The 25424-nt window shown below is 38.7% G+C and overlaps 1 protein-coding gene across 2 annotated transcripts in view; it reads right to left on the reverse strand.

Annotated features, from left to right (window-relative positions):
• PARP11 (poly(ADP-ribose) polymerase family member 11) overlaps window positions 1–25424 on the reverse strand; it is a 53202-nt gene that overhangs the window by 11674 nt on the left and 16104 nt on the right. The window contains exons 2-6 of one of the 2 annotated variants that reach the window (XM_036300872.1): window positions 9735–9863; window positions 8779–8899; window positions 5613–5688; window positions 2465–2537; window positions 2255–2385 (exon numbers count right to left, since the gene is read on the reverse strand). In XM_036300872.1, coding sequence (XP_036156765.1) covers window positions 2255–2385; window positions 2465–2537; window positions 5613–5688; window positions 8779–8899; window positions 9735–9863 — 530 coding nt within the window. The remainder of the gene's footprint in view (window positions 1–2254; window positions 2386–2464; window positions 2538–5612; window positions 5689–8778; window positions 8900–9734; window positions 9864–25424) is intronic. The other variant, XM_036300873.1, reaches the window with a different exon arrangement.

Raw genomic sequence — 25424 nt, forward strand, 5'->3', positions numbered from 1 at the left:
TATCATATAAACTTGTATGAGCACCAGAGCATGAAAGAATTCCATGTATCATTAACAAATAAAAGTCAGCCTGCTTTTAATGAGACTGCAACTTTCATTGATAGATAATATGTGGTATATCTTGATAAATGTTAAATCAGTGTGATGGCTACCTAGAGGTTTGTTATATTAAACTCTATTATTTGAAAATTTTCTGAATAAGTACTAAAGGTCTGCTTATATTAAGAAATATTAGAAACAAGAAAAAAAACAAAAGAAAATAATAAAATAAAAATTAATAAAATAAAAATAATAAAAAAATATATTAGAAACTAAATCTCATACACATCCTATATGATAAAAGCATAATATGCAAATCGACCGAATGGCAGAACGACCGGACGGGGGGGCGGGGCCAGTGAGCAGGCTGCGCCAGGCCAGCCAAGGCTAGTGACAGCGGGCAGAGGGAGGGGATGGCGATTTGGGGGCAGAAGCAACCAGCAGCGGTGGAGTTGTAATCGGGGGTTGGGCAGAGCCAGTTGCTTGCCGGCTGGCACCATCACCTGATGGGCCTGCCTGGTTGCCTCTTGTAGAGGAGCAGGCCTAAGCCATCAGTCAGACATCTCCTGAGGACTCCCGGACTGCGAGAGGCGCAGGCCAGGCTGAAGGACACCCCCCACTTCGAGTGCACGAATTTTCATGCATCGGGCCTCTAGTATTTAATAAATATTTCAGAAAAATCACATATTTTAGGTAGTACTTGTTATTAAAAACACATTCCTCAGCACAATTTGTGATATAATTACATACAATAAACTGCACATATTTACAATTAACAACCATTAATCTGTTGTAAAAATAATGAACATATCTATCACCTTCCCCAGTTTCCTTATTCCTATGTGTAATCCCTCCATCCTGCCTCTCTCAATTAGCCCTCTATCCTCACTAATACTGATGTATTTCCTGTTACTATATATTTGTAAAAAAAAAAAAAGAAATAAACAAAAACAAACAAACAGCACAACAAACAGATTAATTTGGACAATACCCTTCCGGTTTTGTAGTGGGCTTTACTTTTAGGTTAAGTGCACACAGAGTAATTCTATGGGTCATTTCCAACCCAAGTTGAGTAATAAATTGAGATTTTTAAATCTACAACATAAACTTTGGGCTAAACAGAAAATTTCCAGGTATGTTTTGCAATGGTCCTTCAAACTAAATAAGCAAATGACTATAGGCAAGATAGTGTAATTGTTTAAAAAGAAATTCAACAATGATTCAGAGAGTTATAATCTATACTAATAATAGGGTAATATGCAAATTGGTCAGGACATCATCACAGTAACAACCAATAAGCAGGCTGCGTGCGCAGCAGGCATGGGTGGGCGGGGACTTGCAGCGTCAGGGACAGGGTTGGGGCAGCGGCAGAGAACATGCCTGCACCGGGGATCCACAGGCGCGCGGAGAGGGCACTCCGCCGTGGGCCCGGCTGGAGGTCCGCAGGCCTTCGCCAACTCCGGCCTACCACTTTGGGGCAATCCATCGAGGAGCACCAGTTGGGTGGGCAGGGCTTACCTCTTTGGGGCGATGGATCGCAGGGCTCCCTCACTGTGACAGGGCACAGGCCAGGCTGGAGGACCCCCAACCCCCACCCAAGTGCACAAATTTTGTGCACCGGGCCACTAGTTCAACATAAAAGTCTGAGCAAACAAAGTCATATCAACAAAACTAAATAGCTCCCCTATTCCTCTGCAATGCTGACTAAGCCAAGATGCGAAGCTCAGAACCTTGAAAGGGGCAAGTTTCTAGGAGCGTGCTGAGGAGACTAACCTCTACCACTGCATAACAATGTGGTAAGCCAAGGGTGGGGAACCTTTTTTCTGCCAAGGGCCATTTGGGTATTTATAACATTATTCAGGGGCCATACAAAATTATCAACTTAAAAATTAGCCTGCCGTATTTGGTCAAACATTTAATGAACTTACCCCTAATGCCTTGGCAGGGCCAGAACAAATGATTTCTCGGGCCTTATGCGGCCGGTGGGACGTTCCCGAGCCCTGTAAACAATGCCTTGCATTTACTTACAGAGCATCTCTCTTACTCCCTGAGAAGGCTGAAGAAGAGAGCTGAGAGACCAGGTCAAAACAAAGCAAGAGGAAAACACAGCAGCAGTGAAAATTAATACAATTAAATGTTTGTGCTACATTATCATCTCTAAGACAACAAAAGTCTCAGAGGCCAAGGAGGGGGGTCAGAATAGAAACTATCTCACCTGCAGAAGAACTCCCACAAGTCTAGGTTCTGAATTCTCTGAATTCTTTTAATTCTGTTGCGATCCATTGTTTTCCCAAAGAGACTAGCGACTTCATTATATTCATGTGTTTGATTGTGCAAAGGAATAAGCTGGAAAATAAAGTTTAATAGTTTTATGGAAGTCCTGTTCCATCTCTAGCACAGGAGGGTCCGTCAGTGCTGCTCTTACCTGATAGGGTACGTCAGTATTCACATTCTCCCAATGTGGTGGCATGGGGATAGCCTCATTTTCACAGATATAACTTTAAATAGCAAAAGACAAAACAAAATATTAGAATCTGATTATAATTACTGTGAGTCAGACTTCTTCAATGCTGAATTTTCATGTTTGGATACTGTGATAAATGCAATTAAGTGGAATCCTTGCTTTATTTTAAAATATTTATTGAATATCTTTCTTGTGTATTACCTTTTTAAGTGCTGAATTGAGAACTTCAATGGAAAACATCCAACCCTACATAACATTAACATTTCAAGAACAGTTGTTTCATTTTGTCTTGTTTTTCTGAATTTTACAGAATTTCTTTAAAATGTAAGGAAGATTTTAGCTAAAGAAAAGAAATTTCCGAGAAGAAAAATAAAACCCTTGATTTAAAAAGAACTCCTTAAGCCCTAACCAGTTTGGCTCAGTGGATAGAGCATTGGCCTGCGGACTGAAAGTCCCAGGTTCAATTCCGGTCAAGGGGATGTACCTTGGTTGCAGGCACATCCCCAGGAGGGAGTGTGCAGGAGGCAGCTGATCAATGTTTCTCTCTCATCGATGTTTCTAACTCTCTATCCTTCTCCCCTCCTCTCTATAAAAAATCAATAAAATATATTTAAAATAAAAAAATAAAACTCTTTAAGATATTTATTCTGCCTATTAAATAAAATCCCAACCCCTCAGCTATACATTCAATGTCCTTCAAGATCTAACTCAAATCTAAACTTTTCTGTTTATTGCCCACTATTCTCATACACAGTTCACATTAACACACTTAATATCGTCAGTCAGTACAACTTTTTAAAAACTATCTACCGTGTTTAAGCCACTGGATGTGAACACAGAAAAAGAGAGCAATCTTGGGGAGTTCAATGGCAACAGGCTGACACTGACATATTAACCCTCTGTGGTGACTCGAGGTCACTGGAAGAAATAAATTTCAAGCCTATTTTCAGTTTAATTTTTAAAGACTCATTTCAACTTTGAAAAGATCATAAAATGACATGATTTAAAAATTAGTAAGTATAAAAAGAGTAAATAGTGAATAGTGAATAGTTTCCCTCCCACTCCAGTCCTTAGACTGTCCAATTCTCACCTCTTGCCTCAACTCCAAGTAATATTGTTTCCAGTCTTTTGGTTATTATTCTAGAACTCCTTTAAGTTAACACAAGCCAATCTGTCCCCACACTCAAATGGTAGCTTGAAACATGTGTCTTCTGCAGCTTTTATTTTTCACTTACTACATTCTTAGATATCTTTCTGCATCAGTAGATAGAGAGTACCCTTGTTCCCAGTCCCTACCATAGGGTCTGGCACATGCAAAGATGCACAGAATTCTGTGGTATGGAGACACCACAATCTATTTAACAAGTCCCCTATTGAAGATCTTCAATTCTTTCAACTTTTTGCTACTGTTGAGAATGTTGCAAAGAACTAGTTCATCCATTTGTCATTGTACGTGTCCACTAGTCAATTTTTAGGATGACATCTTTGAAATAGAATTTCTCAATCAAAGAATATATTTATTCATGATTTTGACAGATACTGACCAAAGCCTTCCTTGAAGGTTGTACTCATTGACATTCCCACCAGAAAAATAAAGAATGTCTATTTTCCAACCTCATAAAAAAGATGTGTTATCAAACTTTTGGATTTTTGTCAACCTGATAGTAAAAAAATAGTCTGATGTAATTTGTATTTCTTTTATTATGAGTGAAGTTTTATGAACTGTTCAAATTCTTTGCTCATTTTTTTAACAGGTTGTTGGTCTTCTACTTAGAGATTCATAGAAATATTTCATATACTACAGAGATAAATCCGTAGGCTGTGATAATGAGTAACAATAGTTTACCCAGTTTTTGAGAAGATTTTGCCATATCTTTTAGCTATGGAAAAGTTTTGTGTGTGTGTGCATTTTTTGTTTTTTTTTTATGTCTATAGCCCATAGCCTTAGTTAACTGCTAATCTTTGCCAATGGAAAATATATACTATTCACCTTGCATGTAATATTTCCTGTAATAAATAAACATTTCTATATCAGCACATACTCACGTCACCTTCATCACTCTTCTGTATCCCAACTAACTGTTCTTCATCTTTTAATATCTTATTATCCTCCACTCTGGTGCACTGTCTCCCTCTCCTGTCTCTTTTCTATAGTGTGTATAGTCAGTGAGAGAACAAAGTGCTAGACCCCATCATGTGCTGCTTCTCCTCACCAAAACATACCAGATACAATAATGTGCAATTACAATTTACAATATCATTTCTCATTATTAAGTTTCATTTTCTCCCAGATTACATACTCTTTAAAGATAATTAATTCCTATACTTAAGAATGAGGATATGATATAGTTGATAAGAAAATAGTTTTCTCTACATTCCACAGAAGTACTAGAATATTCATTAATGAAATAACTTTTAAATCATGATGCTAAAATGTAAGCCAAAATCTTGTGAAACAAACTGATAGAAACTTAAAAATTTTCGTTCTTTACTCTAATCCTTTCACAATATCTCCTCAGAAGGAGCAAATGGGTAGCCCTTAAAATTCATATGCTAGCTCTTTGTTCTTCTGTTTCATTATAAATTCTTTGAACAGCAAGAATTTGAATACTTGCTGGAGAAATTGTTCCAGAAAATAGGAGACACAGTGTAAGATTTTTCCCTGAGATTCCATTCACAGCAATACAAAATATTTATTCTCTTCTGGTATTTATGCCTCTTTTCAGGCTATATAATCCAGAGACAGAAAAAGACAACTCGCAGTGGGAACAAGTAGCAGTGCTGCTGTCCCACTGCACTCCCACCTTCCTCAGGTCTCCTTTAGCTCTGAAATTACTTCCAGGAGTTGCCCAGTGGAGAAGAGTGGTAATTACTCGGGATTTATAGCCCAAGTAACTGGATGGTTCTGTGACGAAAGGAAACATGGGCATAAAATAATACTATTGCTATTTCATCAAGTAAGGTGCAATTCAGTACTGAAAGGATCAATATTAAGATCATTAAGTAACCTACCAAAACATTTTCAGTCTATTTGTTCCTCTATCAAATATTAAGAAAGAGAAGAGAGAGGAAAAGCCCAATCTTTCTACCCCTATTCTCGTTACCGTACCTGAAAGCACTGATAGAAAAGGGGGCTCTTTTTATTAAGCGCTGTTTTCCAGTAGTAAGATTCACTTGCTTCATTTCTGTATACAAAGACAAAGATGTTAGATAAGTCACAGAAACATACTGTGCTATAAATTGTCACGAAGATGTATAGCCACCCTACACGAATCACAGAATTTTGGGAGTCACTGACAAACATAGTGCATTAAGATACTTTTCTTTCTATCTATCTATCTATCTATCTATCTATCTACCTACCTACCTACCTACCTATCTACTACCTACCTACCTATCTATCATGTCATAAAAGCGCTATTCAGGGAGGATGGCTTCATTGCTTGATCTACTCTCAGACAAAAGAATGCTAATACCATATGCAGCTCAGTAGGCAGGGTCTATACTTTTCTATACAATCCTTAGGTTTAAGTGACATTAAACTAGAAGAATTCTAAACTTAGGAAAATTAAGAGTACTAGAAAGAGAAAGAAATTATAATACTGAATATTCTAGATGCTTATTAAGTGGAAACTACATTATTTCTCCAAAGTAGTTGGAAATGATTTTAAAAAATACATTACCATTATAAAACATGTACAATTCACAGAATTTCAAAAATGTGTACATTGCTTGCCTTCTCTTTAAATTGTATACCTAAACCAAAACATAGAAAACCTAGCTAGACTCCATACATCCTATATAATAAAAGTCTAATATGTAAATCAACTAAACTGTGGAATGACTGGTCGCTATGACGCACACTGACCACCAGGGGGCAGATGCTTACTGCAGGAGCTACCCCCTGGCCAAGCTCGAGGGAATCAGGCCTAAGCTGTCAATCAGACATCCCCCGAAGTTCCTGGACTGCGAGAGGGTGCAGGCCGAGCTGAAGAACCCCCCACCCCCACCCCAGTGCATGAATTTCATGAACTGGGCCTCTAGTACTTACATAACAGATTCTAGTGACAAAGGACTAATTAAAGGTATTATTTTCTTCTTTCATCTATGCCTCAGCAGTGGCAGTACTTACCAAGCCCATTTCTACATTCCCACAAAGATGTGAATGTGAGATTCTAGTCAGTTATCTTATCTAATTGACATTATTCCATTCCAAAACAAAGGGATTCACCCGTCAAGCAAATGCTGTATAAAGTATGTTCTGCCCTGTCTGTATTCTCCTAGACTCTGTACACACTGGCGTTACCATGGTGCAGGGAAAAGCAAGATCTCAGCTCACATAGTGAAAACTGTAGTGTCTTCCTCTGAGTTCACTTTTTACCATTTCTACAGAGAGAACCTGAATTGGCTTGTGGCAGAACAGGGACTAATTTTGTAAATGGTATATATGAAGTGCTAATAGGTATACTTCTGAAACAGTGTCATTATATTGAGGGTTGGGGAACTTGACCCCAACATAACATGTGACTCCTAGATGATTAAAAAAAGTTTTAATAAACTGTATTGTCTGAGAGAAAGTTTCGCAAAAATATGTTTTCTAGAAAATATTCTTCCAGAAACATGTAGCTTGCTGAATCATCTGCTTCGACAAACTTCATCTCCTATATGAGTCTGTGCATATCGTTATGTCTCAGTATGGCTTCAGAACTGGCCCCGGTACACAGACTAAAATGCCTACCAGACACCTGTTGTCTAGACTGCAGGAGAAAGATAAATGTCAGGGCCCTTTAAAGGCAGATGGCCTATTTATCCAATGTTAAGTTGCCCTAGCTGGTTTGGTTCAGTGGATAGAGCATCAGCCTGCAGACTGAAGGGTCCTGGGTTTGATTCCAGTTCAGGACACATGCTCAGGTCATGGGCTTGATCCCCAATAGGAGGCATGCAGGAGGCAGCTGATCCCTGGTTCTCTCTCATCATTGATGCTTCTATCTCTCTCTCCCTTCCATCTCCCTTCCTCTCTGAAATCAATAAAAATACTTGTATGCATGCATATAAGCATAAGCAATGGACGCAGACAACAGGGGGTGAGGGTGAGGGCAAGACCGGGGGGATGGGGGGACAATGGGGGGATAAAGACACATTTCTAATACCTTAATCCAGGGGTCCTCAAACTACAGCCCGCGGGCCCCATGCGGCCTGCCGAAAACATTTATCCGGCCCGCCGGGTGTTTTTGCCGAATTTGTTCATAGTTTTTTTTTAAACTATAATCCGGCCCTCCAACGGTCTGAGGGACAGTGAACTGGCCTCCTGTTTAAAAAGTTTGAGGACTCCTGCGCTTAATCAATAAAAAGTTAAAAGAAAATAACTGTGGGGGAAAAAAGTTATGGTGAGTCAAGAGTAAGAATCTAATGGTTTTAACTCTTGATAAAAAAGCTTTGGGGGATGATGATCATTAGAGATTTGGTTGCATCAACCTCTTACTGGACAATCCCCTTTACCGTTCTGGGCCTTGGCTCATTCAAGGACATCTCCTAAGGTTTCACCACCCTCCCCTGCAGAAACACACTACTAATTGTCATAAAGACACTGGGAAGAACAGTTAGAGGACTGAGCTGTGAAATAACCAAAATGCACTTTTATTAAGGAAGCTTCCCCAACCAGGTCCTGTTTGCCTCTAAGCAGCAAAGAGCTGGGACTGTAGCAGTTTGAAAGTGAAGGGACTGAACCCAACAGGTTTTTCAGGAGAAGTACCCCAAATCATGCCCATAAATCAGGAATGAAATCCCAAGTGCAGCTGATTTCCAGATTACTGGCTAATCTGTGAAAGAGCCCATGAAATCAGAAAAGGGCAGAAGGCAATGTCCACTACAGAAATAATTTTCTGGCAAAGACCCCCGGAGGTGGGTCATTCATCTGAACTGCAGTCTTAAAACTATCACAGACTTTGTCACTTCACCTCTCAGAGTGGTCCTTAAAATAAAAGGTTCCTATCTACTTCAAAAGACTGATAGGACCATGAGGAAAACAATGTTTGTGTTCCTTAGAAGAGAAGCATTACATCAGTCTCAGCATATAAACACTCCTTTATAAAAAGACAGTGTTGCTCAAGATTTTAAATCCTGAATTTTTATAGAGGTACTTGTATGTATTACAAAGAGGATTTACTTCACTGTTCACAAATGTATCAACTAATCCTTGATACATCTTCAGAACTGTAGATTTTACCATATCCGTATACTAAAACCACACAACTTTAAGAAAAAAAGCAACATACCTGCAAAGTCTATCTTGTAGCTGAATTTGGAAGTAGTAAAAGAAATGGAGCCACAAGGATTTGTTTTGAAGCTTTGTTCGATATCTTCACTGCTAACTGAACACTGAATGTTGGTATCCGGCTTTAAGACAAACCAGAAAGTTTCAATTACAGCTGTTCACCTTAATGGCTTGGCCACAGAGGTGGTACTGTGCTCAGAGACAGAGAATGGTGAAACAAGGGGCACTTCACTAGTCATCTGTTCTAGTCCCCTAAACACCGGGAAAATCACAGCTAAACCAGCATGTTAAAAACAGTTTAAGGACTTCCAGCAAAGAAACTTAAAAAACTGGTTAAGCCTTATCCAAAATTATTACAATTTTCACAAATCATGACAATAATTGTACTTCCTAAGTGGCTCAAAAATTAAATCTTCTTTAAATAGCTTTGTAAGTTTAAAAAGACTACAAGCTTTAATCACTACCTTAGCCATTAACTAGCTGTGTGATTCTGGACAAAATACATTAACTTTCTGAGCTTCACTTTGCCTGTAAGACTGAGTGTTAACATCTGCTTCAGCGTTGTTATGAGGATGAAGGAGAAAACCTATGTACAACACCTAACATAATACTTGGTGTACAGAAGGCGTTTAATATGGGCTGTTCTCTTCCCTTTCTCTTTGTCCACCAAATCAAACTTGGAGTTGCTCAGATGTACTGCTATCATGCAACTCTCAATCACAATCGCCTTCTGTACACACGGCAAACACACACTGTTTCTTCTAAATAAATTATTGTGAACACGTGGGGGAAGAAAAGGAAAAGAACTAGAAGAATTTCTAATTTTTCTTTCAGTTTAGCAATCTGATTTCCTTAGAGCTTGATTTCTTTCTGGTTTGCTTATACTCATCTTATCCATCGGCAAGATGACGCTAAGTGAATCTAAACCCATTCTGCTACGTCCAAGGACGGAGATACCTGGAACATGTGCCACTTTCCACATTCCGCCAAGTAAAACCAGCCCCACTGGGTATCCGACGTGTCCATCTCGTCCATCTCACCACCTGCTGTTTTGGAGAGGAATTCTTCGGCTTTGTGGAACATCTCCTGGAAAGGCAGAAAGAGGCAGAGAAAGAAATGTTTTTTCTACTAACCAATGTACTTTTTGCATGTCATTTTTCGTCTTACAAATAACTGTATTCCAAGTGTCTTTTCCCCAGTGACACTTCAAAAGTAGCATTCTATGTTGTATATTAGCTCTGAAGATGAACATTTTAGTAAAATGTTGAATATCACTTAGGTAGGATATATCAATGCCCATTCAACCTTTTAAGTAAGCTGTATCAAATCTATAAGCATTCCAGAGTCAGCGTAGTGTCAAAAATTTTGTTTGATCGTATGTTTATTCATGTGTTTGGTCAAAAGGATGCATGATATCACAACTAATTAAGACCAAATACATCTGATTTTTGTTTTAAACATTCATTATTTCATTTAATGGCATGGAAAGATGCTTGTAATATAGTGTTCAGTACAAAGAAGGTTACAATAAATAGAAATAGTATAATCCAATGGAACTCCATTTGACCCACTAATCCCACTTCTAGGACTATATCCCAAGAACTCATAAACTCAAATCAGAAAGGATATATGCACCCCTATGTTCATAGCAGCACAATTTACAATAGCTAAGATTTGGAAACAGTCTAAGTGCCCATCAGCAGATGAGTGGATTAGAAAACTGTGGTACATCTACATAATGGAATATTACGCTGCTGTAAAAAAGAAGGAATTCTTACCATTTGCAACAGCATGGATGGAACTGGAGAGCATTATGCTAAGCGAAATAAGCCAGTCAGAGAAAGATAAATATCACATGATCTCACTCATTTGTGGAATATAATGAACAACATAATAAACTGATGAACAGAAATAGAACCAGAGTCATAGAAGCATCAAACAGGCTGTCCAACCTATTAGGGAAGGCAGGGGGTGAGGGGTAAGATATCAACCAAAGGACTTGTATGCATGCATATGAGCATAACCAATGGACACAGACAGTAGGGGGGTGAGGGCATATGCTGGGGGGTAGGGGCGACCAGGTAGAGGTCAATGGGGGAAAAAGGAGACTTATGTAATACTTTAAACAATAAAGAATTTTTAAAAATAGTATAGTCCAATTTTAATAAAAAATACATCTATATTTACCCACATGAGTGTATACGTATGTGTATGTACATGTACACATACATACAAAGTCTGGCTGGATATACAAAAACTTAGGTTAGTTTTTTCTGAGTGTTAGGATAATACTACTACTACTAATAATAAGCCTTATATGGCTCTTACTACTTGCCAAGCACTGTTCTAAGTACTGTACAGATAATAACTCCTTTAGTCCTCACAACAACCCTATAAGATAGGTACTATTATCCCAAATTTAGAAATGGGAAAACTGAGGCACAGGGAAGTCATACAAAGAGGAAGCCAGGTTTCAAACCCAGGCGGTCTAGACCCAGGTTCTTAACCACCATGACAACTGCCTTATACTTAATCATCAATGATTTTATAATCTTAACTATATCAACTAACTCATGTACACATTATCTTTGAAAAGTTTTCAACATTCTTGGGTGGAGATCGTGAAAAAGAGGAAGTCACCAGAAGAGGGGCAAAGAAATTAGTTAAAAATGGTAAAACTTTATCTGGAATGTTGCTTTCTGTCCTCATTTTTTAAAAGGATTTTTAAAATTACTAGTTTAAATTTATTCAACTTATATATGAAAAAATGCTGCACCAAATAATCCTAAAGACTTTTCTGACCATCACTTCTATACTTCCATTCTTGGCACCTTCTCACCTTCCTTTTCCAGGGTTAACCAATGCTATCAACTTACTATTTATCTTTCAGGTCTCTACCCACCCCCTCTCTCTCTCTGTCTCTCCCTCCTTCCATCCCTCCCTCCCTATGTATGTATGAGATCATATGTACACATAGAAACATATAATTATTTATTTTAAAATGTTTATTTCCTATATATTTAATTGTTTTACAAAGAATATGTACTACTTAAGTAATTTTGAAAATATTTGTTTTTAATATCATTATTTTAAATGTCCATCCTGTTTCCAGAAGCTGTATGATCTAGGATGAGATTCCATTACGTTCTCTAGGCCACAGTTTCTTCTTCACAAAATGGAGATTAAAGGCTTCTTACTCATTGAGTTGTTGTTAGAAAGTAATGAGACAATGCCTTAAAGTACCAAGTACAGTAGCTGAACTCTATGAAGGGGGCTTGTTACTTTTTACTCATGTTTTTTAATCTCCAAGGAATGCTTAATACTTATTTTCTGGATTTTTCCTACATGTTTTAAGGTTGATTGGCTCCTAAGAAATGAAAAATAGCTGGTGTGGCTCAGTTGGTTGCACGTCATCCGTTTCACTGAGCGTCGCTGGTTTGACTCCTGGTTAGGGTACATGCCCGGTTTTTGGGCTCGATCCCAGGTATGGGGTGTGTAGGAGGCAGCCGATTGATGTTTCTTTCTCTCATCGGTGTTTTTCTCTTTCTCCCTTTTCCTTCCTCTCCCTCTAAAATCAATAATAAAAATAACATATTAAAAAAAGAAATAAAAAATAGAAGACCTTAGGATCAAGAGCTTCAGGTTTAGGAGCCACTATTTACCTTACATATTTTAACCAGATAATAAAGGCAATAATTTAAAATTTAGGATCAATTGTATAGGTTAACAATTCACAACTTCTGCTTCTTCTATTAACATTCACGTCATTTGGCCATTTTACTGTGAGAGAGAGAGAAAGAAAGCATGACCTGACTTCAGTTTTCCTTCTGAAAATAATAAAAAACAATTTGGAAGAATGAATTTAAAAGTAATATTTAACACAAATCTCTGGCTTACAAGTTTTCTCTTTTCTCTGCTAGAAAAGGAAATTTAACAAATATAGCATATTGCATATATACAGCATATAGATAACATGTATGCTTTGCCTCATCACACTGCCCCTAAGATCACATGTTAAGCCAGTTTACAAGTGAAAGTGTTTTTAACAAAGTCCTTTCAGAACTTCCTGCCATCAATAGCTTTGGGTAGGACCTAAGACAGGCTCATATTTATCCCTGTTTTAGAGAGGGCAGCACTATAGACAGGTGCCCTTGCATTGAACATTCCTAAAGCACTTCAAATTTTTTAACATTTCTTTATTGCTTTACACTAATTTTTCCCTCCATAACCCAATGTGCAGGAGAAGCCATTATTTTTCAGTTAAAGTTGGGAAAAACCTGAAGCAGAGGAAATATAATTATTTTGTCTAGAACCCTAGAGTTAGCAGTATAAAGAAGACCAAAGAAACACCCAGGGCCTCCTGAGCTGCCAACACTCACTGCCTCATTTCACATATGGTCAGTTGTTCCTTCTTTTTTTTGTTGCCAAAGCTTCATTTGATTGCTTTGCTTCACAGATGCTATGGCTTTCTTTCCATACTCATTTCATAAGACTAAATCTTATAGTTTTCTATAACAAATTTTCCTTCCAAACGAATGGCTATTCTGCAAAAGTAGGCTCATAGAGTAAGTTTAAATTAATAACTTTAAAATACTATAATCATAGTAATAATGGATCTAGGTTAGAACACATTTATAGGCAATATAAGGAAAGTTGTCTGTCATGGAGTAGGCAATTAATAAATGTCAGCTGAATGAATTAGTTTAGCCACAATGCCATACATCAGGGGTCCTCAAACTACGGCCCGCGGGCCACATGCAAATACAAATATTGTATTTGTTCCCGTTTTGTTTGTTTTTTTACTTCAAAATAAGATTTGTGCAGTGTGCATAGGAATTTGTTCATAGTTTTTTTTTTTAAACTATAGTCCGGCCCTCCAACGGTCTGAGGGACAGTGAACTGGCCCCCTGTTTAAAAAGTGTGAGGACCCCTGCCATACATACTCTGCAGTTTAACTGAACATTGTTTAGTTTTGTTTTTTAAAGTCTCTGGAAATTGTCCTAACAGCAAATAGCAAACAGAGAAACATTTATTCAAGAAAATCTACTAAATTTGAGAAGAGGCAAGAATTTGTGGCATTTGAGCCAACATCTGTTCTATTACCCCCACTCCACAAACTCTGTTACAGAAGCTCTACCTCTGGAATATGCAGCCAAGAAGGCAGGGACTCCATTTCCTCTATGTCCATTTCCCAGTGGGGGAGAGGCTGCTGGTGTTTCTCATCAGCTTCAGCAAGGAGGTGCAGAGGTCTATTCTGGACAGGCACCCAGAGCCTGGGTTTCCATTCCTTCATCCATTCCCCACTCATTTGGTGGAAACTCTACTCCAGGCCCAGTAGGCAAAGAATACTGGACCTTGATTGCTACCACCCCAATTTGCTCATCATGCCAGGAGGAGTAGGTCAAGAAGACCAGGGGCTGCCACCACCCCTCCCACCAAGTGCCCGGGGTGTCACCCTGGGAAAAGTGGGTCCCTAGCCCCAGCTCCAGGTACAGTGGAATGCGGGTTCTACTGCAAGGAAAAGGCACACCTTAAGGACAAAGAGCTCTACATCTCTACTTGAAGGGATTGTCTTTATTTGAAATAGGAAGTAGAAAACCTCATGGTTAAGAGCATTATTAAAAAAAATGGAAATCCTGATTAAAACAATTTATCGGGGGCCTGAAGCTCTGATACAAGAATGGCAGAGAAGGCAGAAATCTAATATAGAGAACCAGGGATAGCCAAGAGCTTCCTGGTATTATTGTTAACCATGGGACATTTCTATATGTTATGCCATAAAAAAAGTTTTTCTAAATTTAAAAGGAACAAAGTTATACAAAGTATGATTTCCTACCAAAATGGAATTATAAATCAATAACAAGAAAACAGGAAATTCACAAATATATGACATTAAGCAACACACTACTAAATAACCAATGGGTCAAAAAGTAAACCACAAGCGAAATTTAAAAATATGTTGAGAAGAATGAAAATTAAAACACAATTTATCAAAAAACAATAAAAAACATATCCTCAGGCAAGGATTTTTTAAAAAGGGAAAATAATCCAAAAAAGAACAAAGAATTTGAATAGACATTTCTCCAAAGAAGATACACAAATTACCAATGTGCACATGAAAAAATGCTCAATATCAATAGTTATCAGGGAGTGCATTCAAAACCACAATGGGATATGATACCATTTCACAATTACTAAAATGTCCATAAATAAAAAAGATAGACAACAGAGATCCAAGGTGGCAGCAGAGTAGGTAGAAGCTATACTCATCTTCTCCGAGGTCCAAACTGGAATTACAATTAAATGATAGAACAATCAACCTGAATAATCAACTGAAGAGGAGTTGAACAAGTCTTATAACCAAGAATTTACAGAAGGAACCACATCAAGACTAATAGGAAGCCCTGAGAGGTGAAAAGGGCTGGCCTGGCACCCACGTGTGGTGGTTGAAAATCTGTAGAGATATCTCAGCTGCAAAGATCCCCCCTGAGGAGTGTGGGGTCTCAAGCCCACATTGGACTCCCCAGCCCAGAACACCAGAGCCAGAAAGAGCAGTCTACATAATATCTGGCTATGAAAATCAGAGGGGATTCTGTTTGCCAGGGTGAGATGGGAGTCTGTTAGAAATCCAGACTCCCTCTGAAAGGGCCAGCACACTAAATCTTGTTCACTCACTCTTAGCTCCCACAGAGGGAGGTTGGATCAGAGCAGACCGGAGTCATGTGAGGATAGACTGGGTTGTATGGCTCCAGTGAGAGAGCTGAAGGGACAGCTGCCAGGGTCCCTGTGCTGAGTCCCTCTCCCACACTGCCCACAGATGCCATCTTTCCTGGGTCAAGCACTCCCCTTCATTCTGAATCAGCCTGGAGGAATGCACTAGCCACACCCTTCTGACTCCTGGGGACCCTACCCTGCCAAGCTCCCACCTGCAGAGGAGAGTAAAGGATAAACTGAGTTGTGTGGCTCTAGGGCAGCCGTGGGCAAACTACGGCCTGTGGGCCAGATCCGGTCCGTTTGAAATGAATAAAACTATTGAAAAAAAAAGACCGTACCCTTTTATGTAATGATGTTTACTTTGAATTTATATTAGTTCACACAAACACTCCATCCATGCTTTTGTCCCGGCCCTCCGGTCCAGTTTAAGAACCCATTGTGGCCCTCGAGTCAAAAAGTTTGCCCACCCCTGCTCTAGGGTGAGGTCATATTTTGCTCGCACATCCAACCAGCATTAGCATTCTTGCGCACAACCCTCCCTTCATATGACCAAATCTTGGTCTGTTTGGGCCTCATTAACTCTGCTGGCCTCACATGAGGAATCCCTGACACCCTACCCTCCCACAAATGTCAATGGGCACCCAGATGGTGGCAGCTGACCTTGGTGTACCTTGAGACTTTTGCTGAGTGACCTCAGTCCCAGCATTGGCACGGAGTGTGAATTTGTATCAATAGATACAAAGAAAGCTTTTGACCAAATCCAGCACCCATAAAAAAAAATCTCAGAAAATGGGAATAGAGGGAACATACCTCAACATAATAAAGGCCATCTATGACAAAACCACAGCTAACATACCCAATGGGGAAAAACTAAAAGTGTTTCCCTTAAGATCGGGAACAAGATATGGATGTCCACTTTTACCACTCTTATTCAAAATAGTACTGGAAGTCCTAGCCACAGAAATCAGACAAGAAGAAGAAATAAAAGTCATCCAAATTGGAAAGTAAGAAGTTAAACTGTCATTATTTGCAGATGACATAATACTGTATGTAGAGAACCCTAAAGATTCCACCAAAAAACTACTATAACTGATAAATAAATCCAGTAAAGTAGCAGGATATAAAATAACATTCTGAAATTTGGGTGCATTTTTATATACCAACAATAAAATATCAGAAAGGGAAACTAAGAAAACAATTCCATTGAAAATTGCATCAAGAAAATGTAATAAAATACCTAAGAATAAATATAACCAAGGAGGTAAAAGACCTATCCTCAGAAAATGTAAGATACTGAAGAAAGAAACTGAAGAAGATACAAATAAATGGAAGTATATACCGTGTTCACGGTAGGAAGAATTAACATAATTAAAATGTCTATACTACCCAAAGCTCTCTATTGATTCAATGCAATTCCTATCAAAATACCAGTAACATGTTTCACAGAATTAGAACCAATAATCTGAAAATTTATATAGAACCACAAAAGACCCTGAATAGACAAAGTAATCTTGAAGAAGTACAAAGTTGGTGATATCGCATCACCTGATATCAAACTATACAAGGCTATGGTAATCAAAACAGCATGATCTATAATAGTAAAAGCATAATATGCTAATTAGACTGGACGATCTTCTGGATGACCTTTGGACTAAGCCACGGCGCCCTGGGGGCCAATGCAGCCACAGCCGCCATGGCTGCAGGGGACAAACCCCTTGCACGAATTTCACACATCGGGCCTCTAGTATTGGTTTAAAAACAGACATATAGTTCAACGGAACAGAATAGAGTCCAGAAACAAACTTACACCTCTATGGTCAATTTATATTTGAGAAAGGAGGCAAGAACATACAATGGAGTAAGGACAGGATATTCAATAAATGGTGCTGGAAAAATTGGACAGATACATGCAAAAAATGAAACTAGACCACCAACTTACACCATATACAAGAACAAACTCCACCTGTATTTATTAAAGGCTCAAATGTGAGACTCAAAACCATAAAACTCCTAGAAGAAAACATAGGCAGTAAAATCTCTGACATTTCTCTTACCAATATTTTTTTCTGATATATCTCCTCCGGCAAGGGAAACAAACGGGACAATATTAAACTAAAAAAGTTTTTGTACTGCAAAAGAAACCACCAACAAGACAAAAAGACAACCTACTAAATGAAAGAACTTATTTGCCAATGATACATCTAGTAAGGAGTTAATATTCAAAATTTATAAAGAACTCACAACCTCAGCACCAAACAACTCACAAATAAATTCATTTACAAATGGGCAGAGGACCTGAATAGACACTTCTCCAAAGAGATGGCAAACAGATACATCAAAAGATGCCCAATGTCACTAATTGTCAGAGAAATGCAAATTAAACCCCAATGAGATATCATCTCCCACCTGTCGGAATGGCTACCATCAATAAAGCCACAAACAACAAATATTGGTGAGGATGTGGCTAATAGGGAATCCTCATGCACTGTTGGTGGGAATGAAGTTTGGTGCAGCCTCTATGGAAACCAGTACAGAGGGTCCTAAAAAATTAACAATGGAACTGCTTTATGATCCAATGATTCAACTTCTGGGTGTATATCCAACGAAGCCCAAAGAATATATGCACCTCCTATATTCATTGCAGGGTTATTTAAAACAGCCAATATATGAAAGTAACCCAAGAGTCTATCAGTGGATGAGTCATTAAAAATAGGTGGTACATGTATAAAATGGAATATTACTTGGCCTTAGAAAAGAATGAAATCTTACCATTACCAACAGCATGGGTGGACCTAGAGGGTATTATGCTAAGTGAAATACGTCAGTCATAGAAGAACAAATACCATATGATTTCACTTATATGTGGAATCTAAAGAACAAAATAAGTGAACAAAAATTGCAACAGACTACAGACTGATGATTGCCAGAGAGAAGGCAGGTTGGGGGCCTGGGTGAGAAAGGTGAAGGGATTAAGAAGTACAAATTGGGCCGAAACCGGTTTGGCTCAGTGGATAGAGCGTCGGCCTGCGGACTGAAGGGTCCCGGGTTCAGTTCCGGTCAAGGGCATGTGCCTGGGTTGTGGGCACTTCCCCAGTGGGGGATGTGCAGGAGGCAGCTGATCGATGTTTCTCTCTCATCGATGTTTCTAACTCTCTATCTCTCTCTCTCTTCCTCTCTGTAAAAAATCAATAAAATATATTTAAAAAAAAAAAAAGTACAAATTGGTAGTTACAAAATAGTCATGGGATGTAAAGTACAGCAGAGGGAACCTAGTCGATAATATTGTGATAACTATGTATGGTGCCAGGTGGGTGCGGGAAATATGAAGGGAAACACTTTGTAAAGTATGTGATTATCTAACCACTATGCTCTACACCCGAAACTAATACAAAACAACATTGAATGTAAACTGTAATTGAAAAATAAAATAAAAGACAGACAATAACAAGTGTTGTTGAGATTGTGGAAAAATTGGAAGCTTCATAGGTTCCTTACTCCATTGTATGATATTTACTGGTGGGAATGTAAAATGGGGCAACTACTTTGGAGAAGTTTGCAGTTCCCAAAAAAGTTAAACATAAGAGTTAACATATAACCCAGTAATTCCACCTTAAGGTATATACCTAAGAGCAAAAATATACATTCATACAAATATACAAATATTAATAGAAAAATTCTATATACTAGTAATAAAACCCTATATAAGAAAAACCCTAATATGCAAATCGACCAAATGGCGAAATAACCTGCAGATGACCGATTGCTATGATGCGCGTCTGCCCCCACCCCCCTGAGAGAGAGGCAACCTATGGTGGCGATGGGGGGCTAGGAAGGGGGGGAAGGGGACAGCCAGCAGGCAGTGCCAGGCCACCAGTCAAGGCGGGTGCCAGCAGGGGCCCCCCGATTGCCCCGCCCATCGGTCACCCCACAGATCAGCCCTGATCACTGGCCAGGCCTAGGGACCCTACTCTATATATTGGGAATAGTCTCTTAGATTTAAAACCTTTCAAGGCTACTCTAACACTGAAAAAAACAGGATGATGCTGCGATGACATGCGTGGACTCTGGCTTGCACATTTTGTGGTCAGCCCTGATTCTCACACTTATAACTGTGTGACAAAGCCAATTACTTAGTTTTCCACCCATAAGATGGGGAAAATGGTACTATTGCCTCAGAAGGATCATGTTATGTACTACTTTTTATAATCAGGGCAAAAAATGTAGCTTCCCATACAACAGCAAGATGCCTTTCACCTGTATGAAACATATGGTCACTGGTGCATGCAGCATCCCAGATTGCAAGAGGGATGTCTGACTGCTGGGATCAGACCTAAACCGACAGTCGGACATCCCCTGAGGGCACAGGCCAGTCTGAGGGCCTTCCTGCTCCCCCGTGCACAAATTTTGTGCACTGGGCCTCTAGTTATTCATAATGGCCAAAAAGTGAAACAACCCAACTTCCATCAACTGATGAATGAATGAAAAAACATGTAACTTCACAATACAATGGAATATCATTCAGCCTTAAAAATGAATGAAGCACTAAGAAATACTACATGGACAAACCTTAAACACATTTTGCTAAGTGAAACATGCAAGATGCAAAAGACCAGATTATGAATGATTCCACTGAAATGTACAAAGTAGGCAAATCTATAAAGACAAGAAGTACATTAGTGATTACTTAGGGTTGACAAGGTGGTGGAATGACTTGGTAATGGGTAGGAGTTTCTGTTTTGAGTGATGAAAATGTTTAACAATAAACTGTGGTAATGGTTGCACAATCCTGGGAATCTACTAAAAATATTAAATTACACACTTTAAGTGGGTAATTTAGAAGTACATTTAGATGTACTTCTAAATAAAAATATTCCTTTTAAAAGCTAAAGAACATAGAATTGGACTCTTATAGCCAAGTTAAAAATGATAGTGAATCTAAGATTATGCTTTGAACAAATAGATTCTGAAGAAAACCAGAGATTCTAGAAGATATTAGAAGCCTGAACAGAGATAGTGGACAAATGGAAAATTCATAAGAAATTATAAATTACTTGAAAGGCTTTTCTTTATACATTAGAAAAAATCAGGATGACAGCTAGATAAGTCTCTAGGAACACACCAGGGTCAAGTCTCATAAGCTTCCTCATCCACTCGTATTCCGCCAGCAGTGTGCCTCCATTTGAGACCACACTGTGTTGCTTTACTTTCTAGACTTGGAAAACAATACTATATTTTTTAACAGCTTTATTGACAACAAACTACATTTAAGGTGTACAATTTCATAAGTTCTGACACACATGAAACCATTACCATATGAAGATGATGAACATATATATCACCCCCAGAATTTTTTCATGCCCCTCCCCTGCATCCACTAACCAGCTTTCTGTCACTATAGTTGGCCTTTTCTAAAAAGTTATATACATGGAATCATGTTGTATGTACCCTTTTTTGTCTGGCTTCTTTCAGTCAGCATGATTATTTTTTAAAATATGTTTTTATTGATTTTAGAAAGGGAGAGATAAAAACATCAATGATGAGAATCATTAATCGGCTGCTTCCTGCATGCTCCCCACTGGGGATCAAGCCTGAAACCCAGGCATGTACCCTTGACTGGAATCGAACCCAGGACCCTTTAGTCTGCAGGCCAACACTCTATCCAGAGCCAAACCAGCTAGGGCAGCATGATTATTTTGAGATCCATCCATGCTATTGTATATATCAAGTTAATTCTCTTGTACTGCTGAGCAGTATTCCATTATATGGATATGTCACAGTTTATCCCTTTGTTTGTTGATGAACACCTGGGTTATTTCCAGGTTTTACTATTACAAATAAAGCTGCTTTAACTTTTATGCACAAGTCTTTGTATAAACATATGCTTCCTTTACTCTTGGGTAAATACCTAGGAGTTCAATAGCTAACTCATATGATAGATGTGTGCTTAAAATTCTAAGAAATAGCTAAACTTTTAAAAAGTGATGTACCATTTTACATTCCCATCTACAGTGTGTTAAGTTTTAGTTGCCCCACATCCTCACCAAGACTTTGTATAGTCAGACTTTTAAATTACAGCCAATCTAATAGATAGAAATGTAGTGATATCTCACTGTGGTTTTAATTTGCATTTCCCTAATGAATAATGAGGCTGCGCATCTTTTCATGTACTTTTTTTCTACCTATTTGTCTTCTTTGTGCAGTGTCTGTTCAAATCCTTAACTCATTTTTATTGGGTTGTTTATTTTCTTGTTATAGTTTTGAGAGTTCTTAATATATCTGGATGCAAATCCTTTTTCAGATGTATGCTTTTACAAAAATTTTCTCTAGTCTGTGGCTTAGATTTTCATTATCTTTACAGTATGCTTTGAACAGCAAACATTTTAAATTTTATTTTTCAATTAATTTAAATTCGGTATTATTTTGGATTAGTTTCAGGAGTACATCATAGTGGTTAGACAATCATATATGTAAATATCAGTACCCAACTGGTACCATACATAGTTATTATATTATTGACTATATTTCCTATGCTGCACAAATGTTTTTAATTTTTATGCAGTCAAATTTATCAATTTTTTCTTTTATGGATTATGGTTCTGGAGTCATAGCTAAGAAATCACTGCCCATTCAATGTTACAAAGATTTTATTATTTTTTAAGATAGTTTTCTCTTACACTTTGTTCTAAAAATCTACAGAATTTATAGCTGCATTTAGGTCTATGATCCACTTTTAAATTTGCTCGTACATGTGGTGCCAAGTATGTATTGAAGTTCACTTTTTTTGCCTATGGATATTCAATTATTCCAGCACCATTTGTTGAAACAACTGTGATTTCTCCACTGAATCTTACCTTTATAAAAAAAAAAAATCAGTTGACTATACATTTGTGGGTCTATTTTTGGACTCTCTATTCTCTTCTAAAAATTGTTTTCTCTATCATGATGCCATAGCTTGATTACTTTGATTACTATAGCTTCGTACTGAATCTTTAAATCAGGTAGTGCTAGCATTCCAAATTTCTCCTTCCTTTTCAGAATTGCTTTAGCTTTTCTAAGTCCTTACAGTTTTGATTGGGATTGCCTAGCAATCTGTCTAAAGAGAATCAGCATCTCAACAATATGGAGTATTCCAACCCATGAATGAGGTATGTCTCTTGGCTTATTTAGGTCTTAACTTTTTTCAGTAATATTTTACAGATTTTAGTGTACAAATCTTGCATACCTATTATGCAAAATTGGTGCCTAAGTATTTCATATTTCTTATACTATAAATAAAATTGCATTTAAAATTTCAATTTCTGACTGAATGTTGCTAATATAAAGAGATACACTGATTTTTGTATATGGATCCTTATCCAGCAACCTTATTAAACTCACTTATTAGTTCTAGGACATTTTTGGACATTCCATCTGATTTTCTATATAGGCATCATATATCTATCTATACACATATAGATATACCAGAGGCCATGAATTCATGCATGGGTGGGATCCCTTGGCCTGGCCAGTGATCAGGCCTATATAGCCATCTCACCCAGTCCCGATCAGGACGATGTGGGCCGGCTGGCCAGGGAGGGACCACAGGAGGTTGGCCGGCTGCCCCAATTGGGGCCAGCTGGCTGGGGAGGGACCACGGGAGGGCTCCAGGGCAAGTCTGGCCCTCTCGCTCAGTCCTGATCAGCTAGACCCCAGTGGCAAGCTAACCTACTGGTTGGAAGGTCTGCCCCCTGGTGGTCAGTGGTGTCATAGTGACTGGTTGAGCAGTCAACTGGTTGATGGGTTGGACGCTTAGCATATTATGCTTTTATTATATAGGATATAGATATAAATGATATAGATATGTAAGTTCTGACACACATGAAACCATTACCATATGAAGATTTATCTATATCTATCTATCTATATCCTCTAACAGATGGCCCATTAATTCTTTTTGTTTGTTTGTTTGTTTTGGGATTTTTTTGCCTTATTGCTCTGAATATGATCTCTTGTACAATGTTAAATAAAGAATGAACATCATTTCCTTGTTCCTAATCTTAGGAGAAAGTATTCAGTCTTTCACTACTAAGTTTAATGTTACATAGGTATTTTGTAGATGCCCTTTGTGTCAGAGGTCCCCAAGGTCACCCTCAGGCTCACAGAAGGACTCACAGGACTCAGATGTTGTTCTACTCATGGTTACAGTTTATTACAGTGAAAGTATACAGAGTGAAATAAGCAAAGGGAACAAGCACGTGGACTGAAGTCAAAGGAAAACATGTACAAGCTTCCAGGTGTGTTCTCCCAGTACAGTCACATAGGATACACTTAATTCTTCCAGCAACCATGTATGACAACCAGTGCAAAGTGCTGCCAACCAGGGATGCTCACCTGAGCCTAGATGTACAGGGTTTTTATTGGGAGTTAGTCACATGAGCATATGCTCAAGTTCCAGAGCTCCAGAGGAAAAGCAGAAGTTCACTATAAATCACATTGTTGGTATAAACTATCTGAACAAACTGGTAAAGCATGGCTCTAGGACTCAAACATACAAATACACTCATTAGACAAACCATTTCAAGAGCTCAGTTCCCTGGTGCTAGGCAAAGAGCAGTCATGGAAACAGGACTTTCTTGAGACTGTACAGATTTTGAGCTACACAGGACTGCTGAGTTAACCCTTTCCCACACTTCCTTTATCAGGTTGACCAAGTTCTCTTCTATACCCAGGTTTTTGAGATTTTTTTCCTGGGTTTTGTCAAATGTTTCTTTCTGCATGCACTGCAATGCTTATATGGTTTTTCATTTTAGTTTGTTTATATGATGAATGACATTGATTTGCTCTTCAACTATTAAACCAACCTTGCATTTTTTTGGTACAAACACCATTTAATAATGATGCAACAACCTTCTTATTTGTTGTTACACTTGATTTGCTAAAATATTGTTTAGAATTTTTGCATCTATATTCATTAGAGATATTGGTCTGTAGTTTTCCTGTAATATCTTTGACTTCTTTTGGTATCAGTGTAATGACAGCTTCTTAGAATGAGTTGTAAAATATTACCTTCACTTCAATTCTCTAAGCATTTGTGCAGAATTGATTTTATTTCTTCCTTAAATGTTAGAATTCACCAGTGAAATTATCTGCAACTGGAGTCTTCTTTGTGTGTAGGCTTTTTTTTTTTTTTTTTTTTTCCAATTCAAGATCTTTAATAGATATTGGGATAGTCATGTTATTTATTTCTTCTTGAGGGAGCTTTGATAGTTTGTGTCTTAGAAACAATATGTCCATTTCATTTAAGTTGTCATATAGATTGACATTGTTGTTCATAACATTCCATTATCCTTTAACTAGAGGCACAGTGCACGGAATTCATGCACTCAGGCTTGGGGGGGGGAGGAGTCCCTCGGCCGGGTCTGTGCCCTCTCACAGTCCAGGAGCCCTTGGAGGATGTCTGACTGCTCCCCGGGGAGCAGGCCTAAGCGGGCAGTCAGACATCCTTAGCACTGCTGCGGAGGCGGGAGACAGTCCTGCCACTGCCACTGCGCTCGCCAGCCGTGAGCATGGCTTCTGGCTGAGTGGCGCTCCCCCTGGGGGAGTGCACTGACCACCAGGGGAAAGCTCCTGTGTTGTCTGCCCCCTGGTGGTCAGTGTACATCATAGTGACTGGTCATTTCACTGTTCAGTAGATTTTCATATTAGCCTTATATTATATAGGACTAAAGGCCTGGTGCACAAAAATTTGTGCACTGGGGGGAGTGGGGATCCCTCAGCCCGGCCTGTGCCCTCTCGCAGTCTGGGACCCCTCAGGGGATGACCACCTGCTGGCTTTGGCCCGCTCCCTAGGGGATTGGGCCTAAGATGGCAATCAGACATCCCTCTGGCAGCCCGGCAGCCCTCGGGGGATGTCCACTTGACAGCAGGGAGCAGGCCTAAATTGCAGTCAGACAT

This window comes from Myotis myotis, unplaced genomic scaffold, assembly GCF_014108235.1.
Source record: "Myotis myotis isolate mMyoMyo1 unplaced genomic scaffold, mMyoMyo1.p scaffold_m19_p_3, whole genome shotgun sequence".
Classification (NCBI taxonomy): domain Eukaryota; kingdom Metazoa; phylum Chordata; class Mammalia; order Chiroptera; family Vespertilionidae; genus Myotis; species Myotis myotis.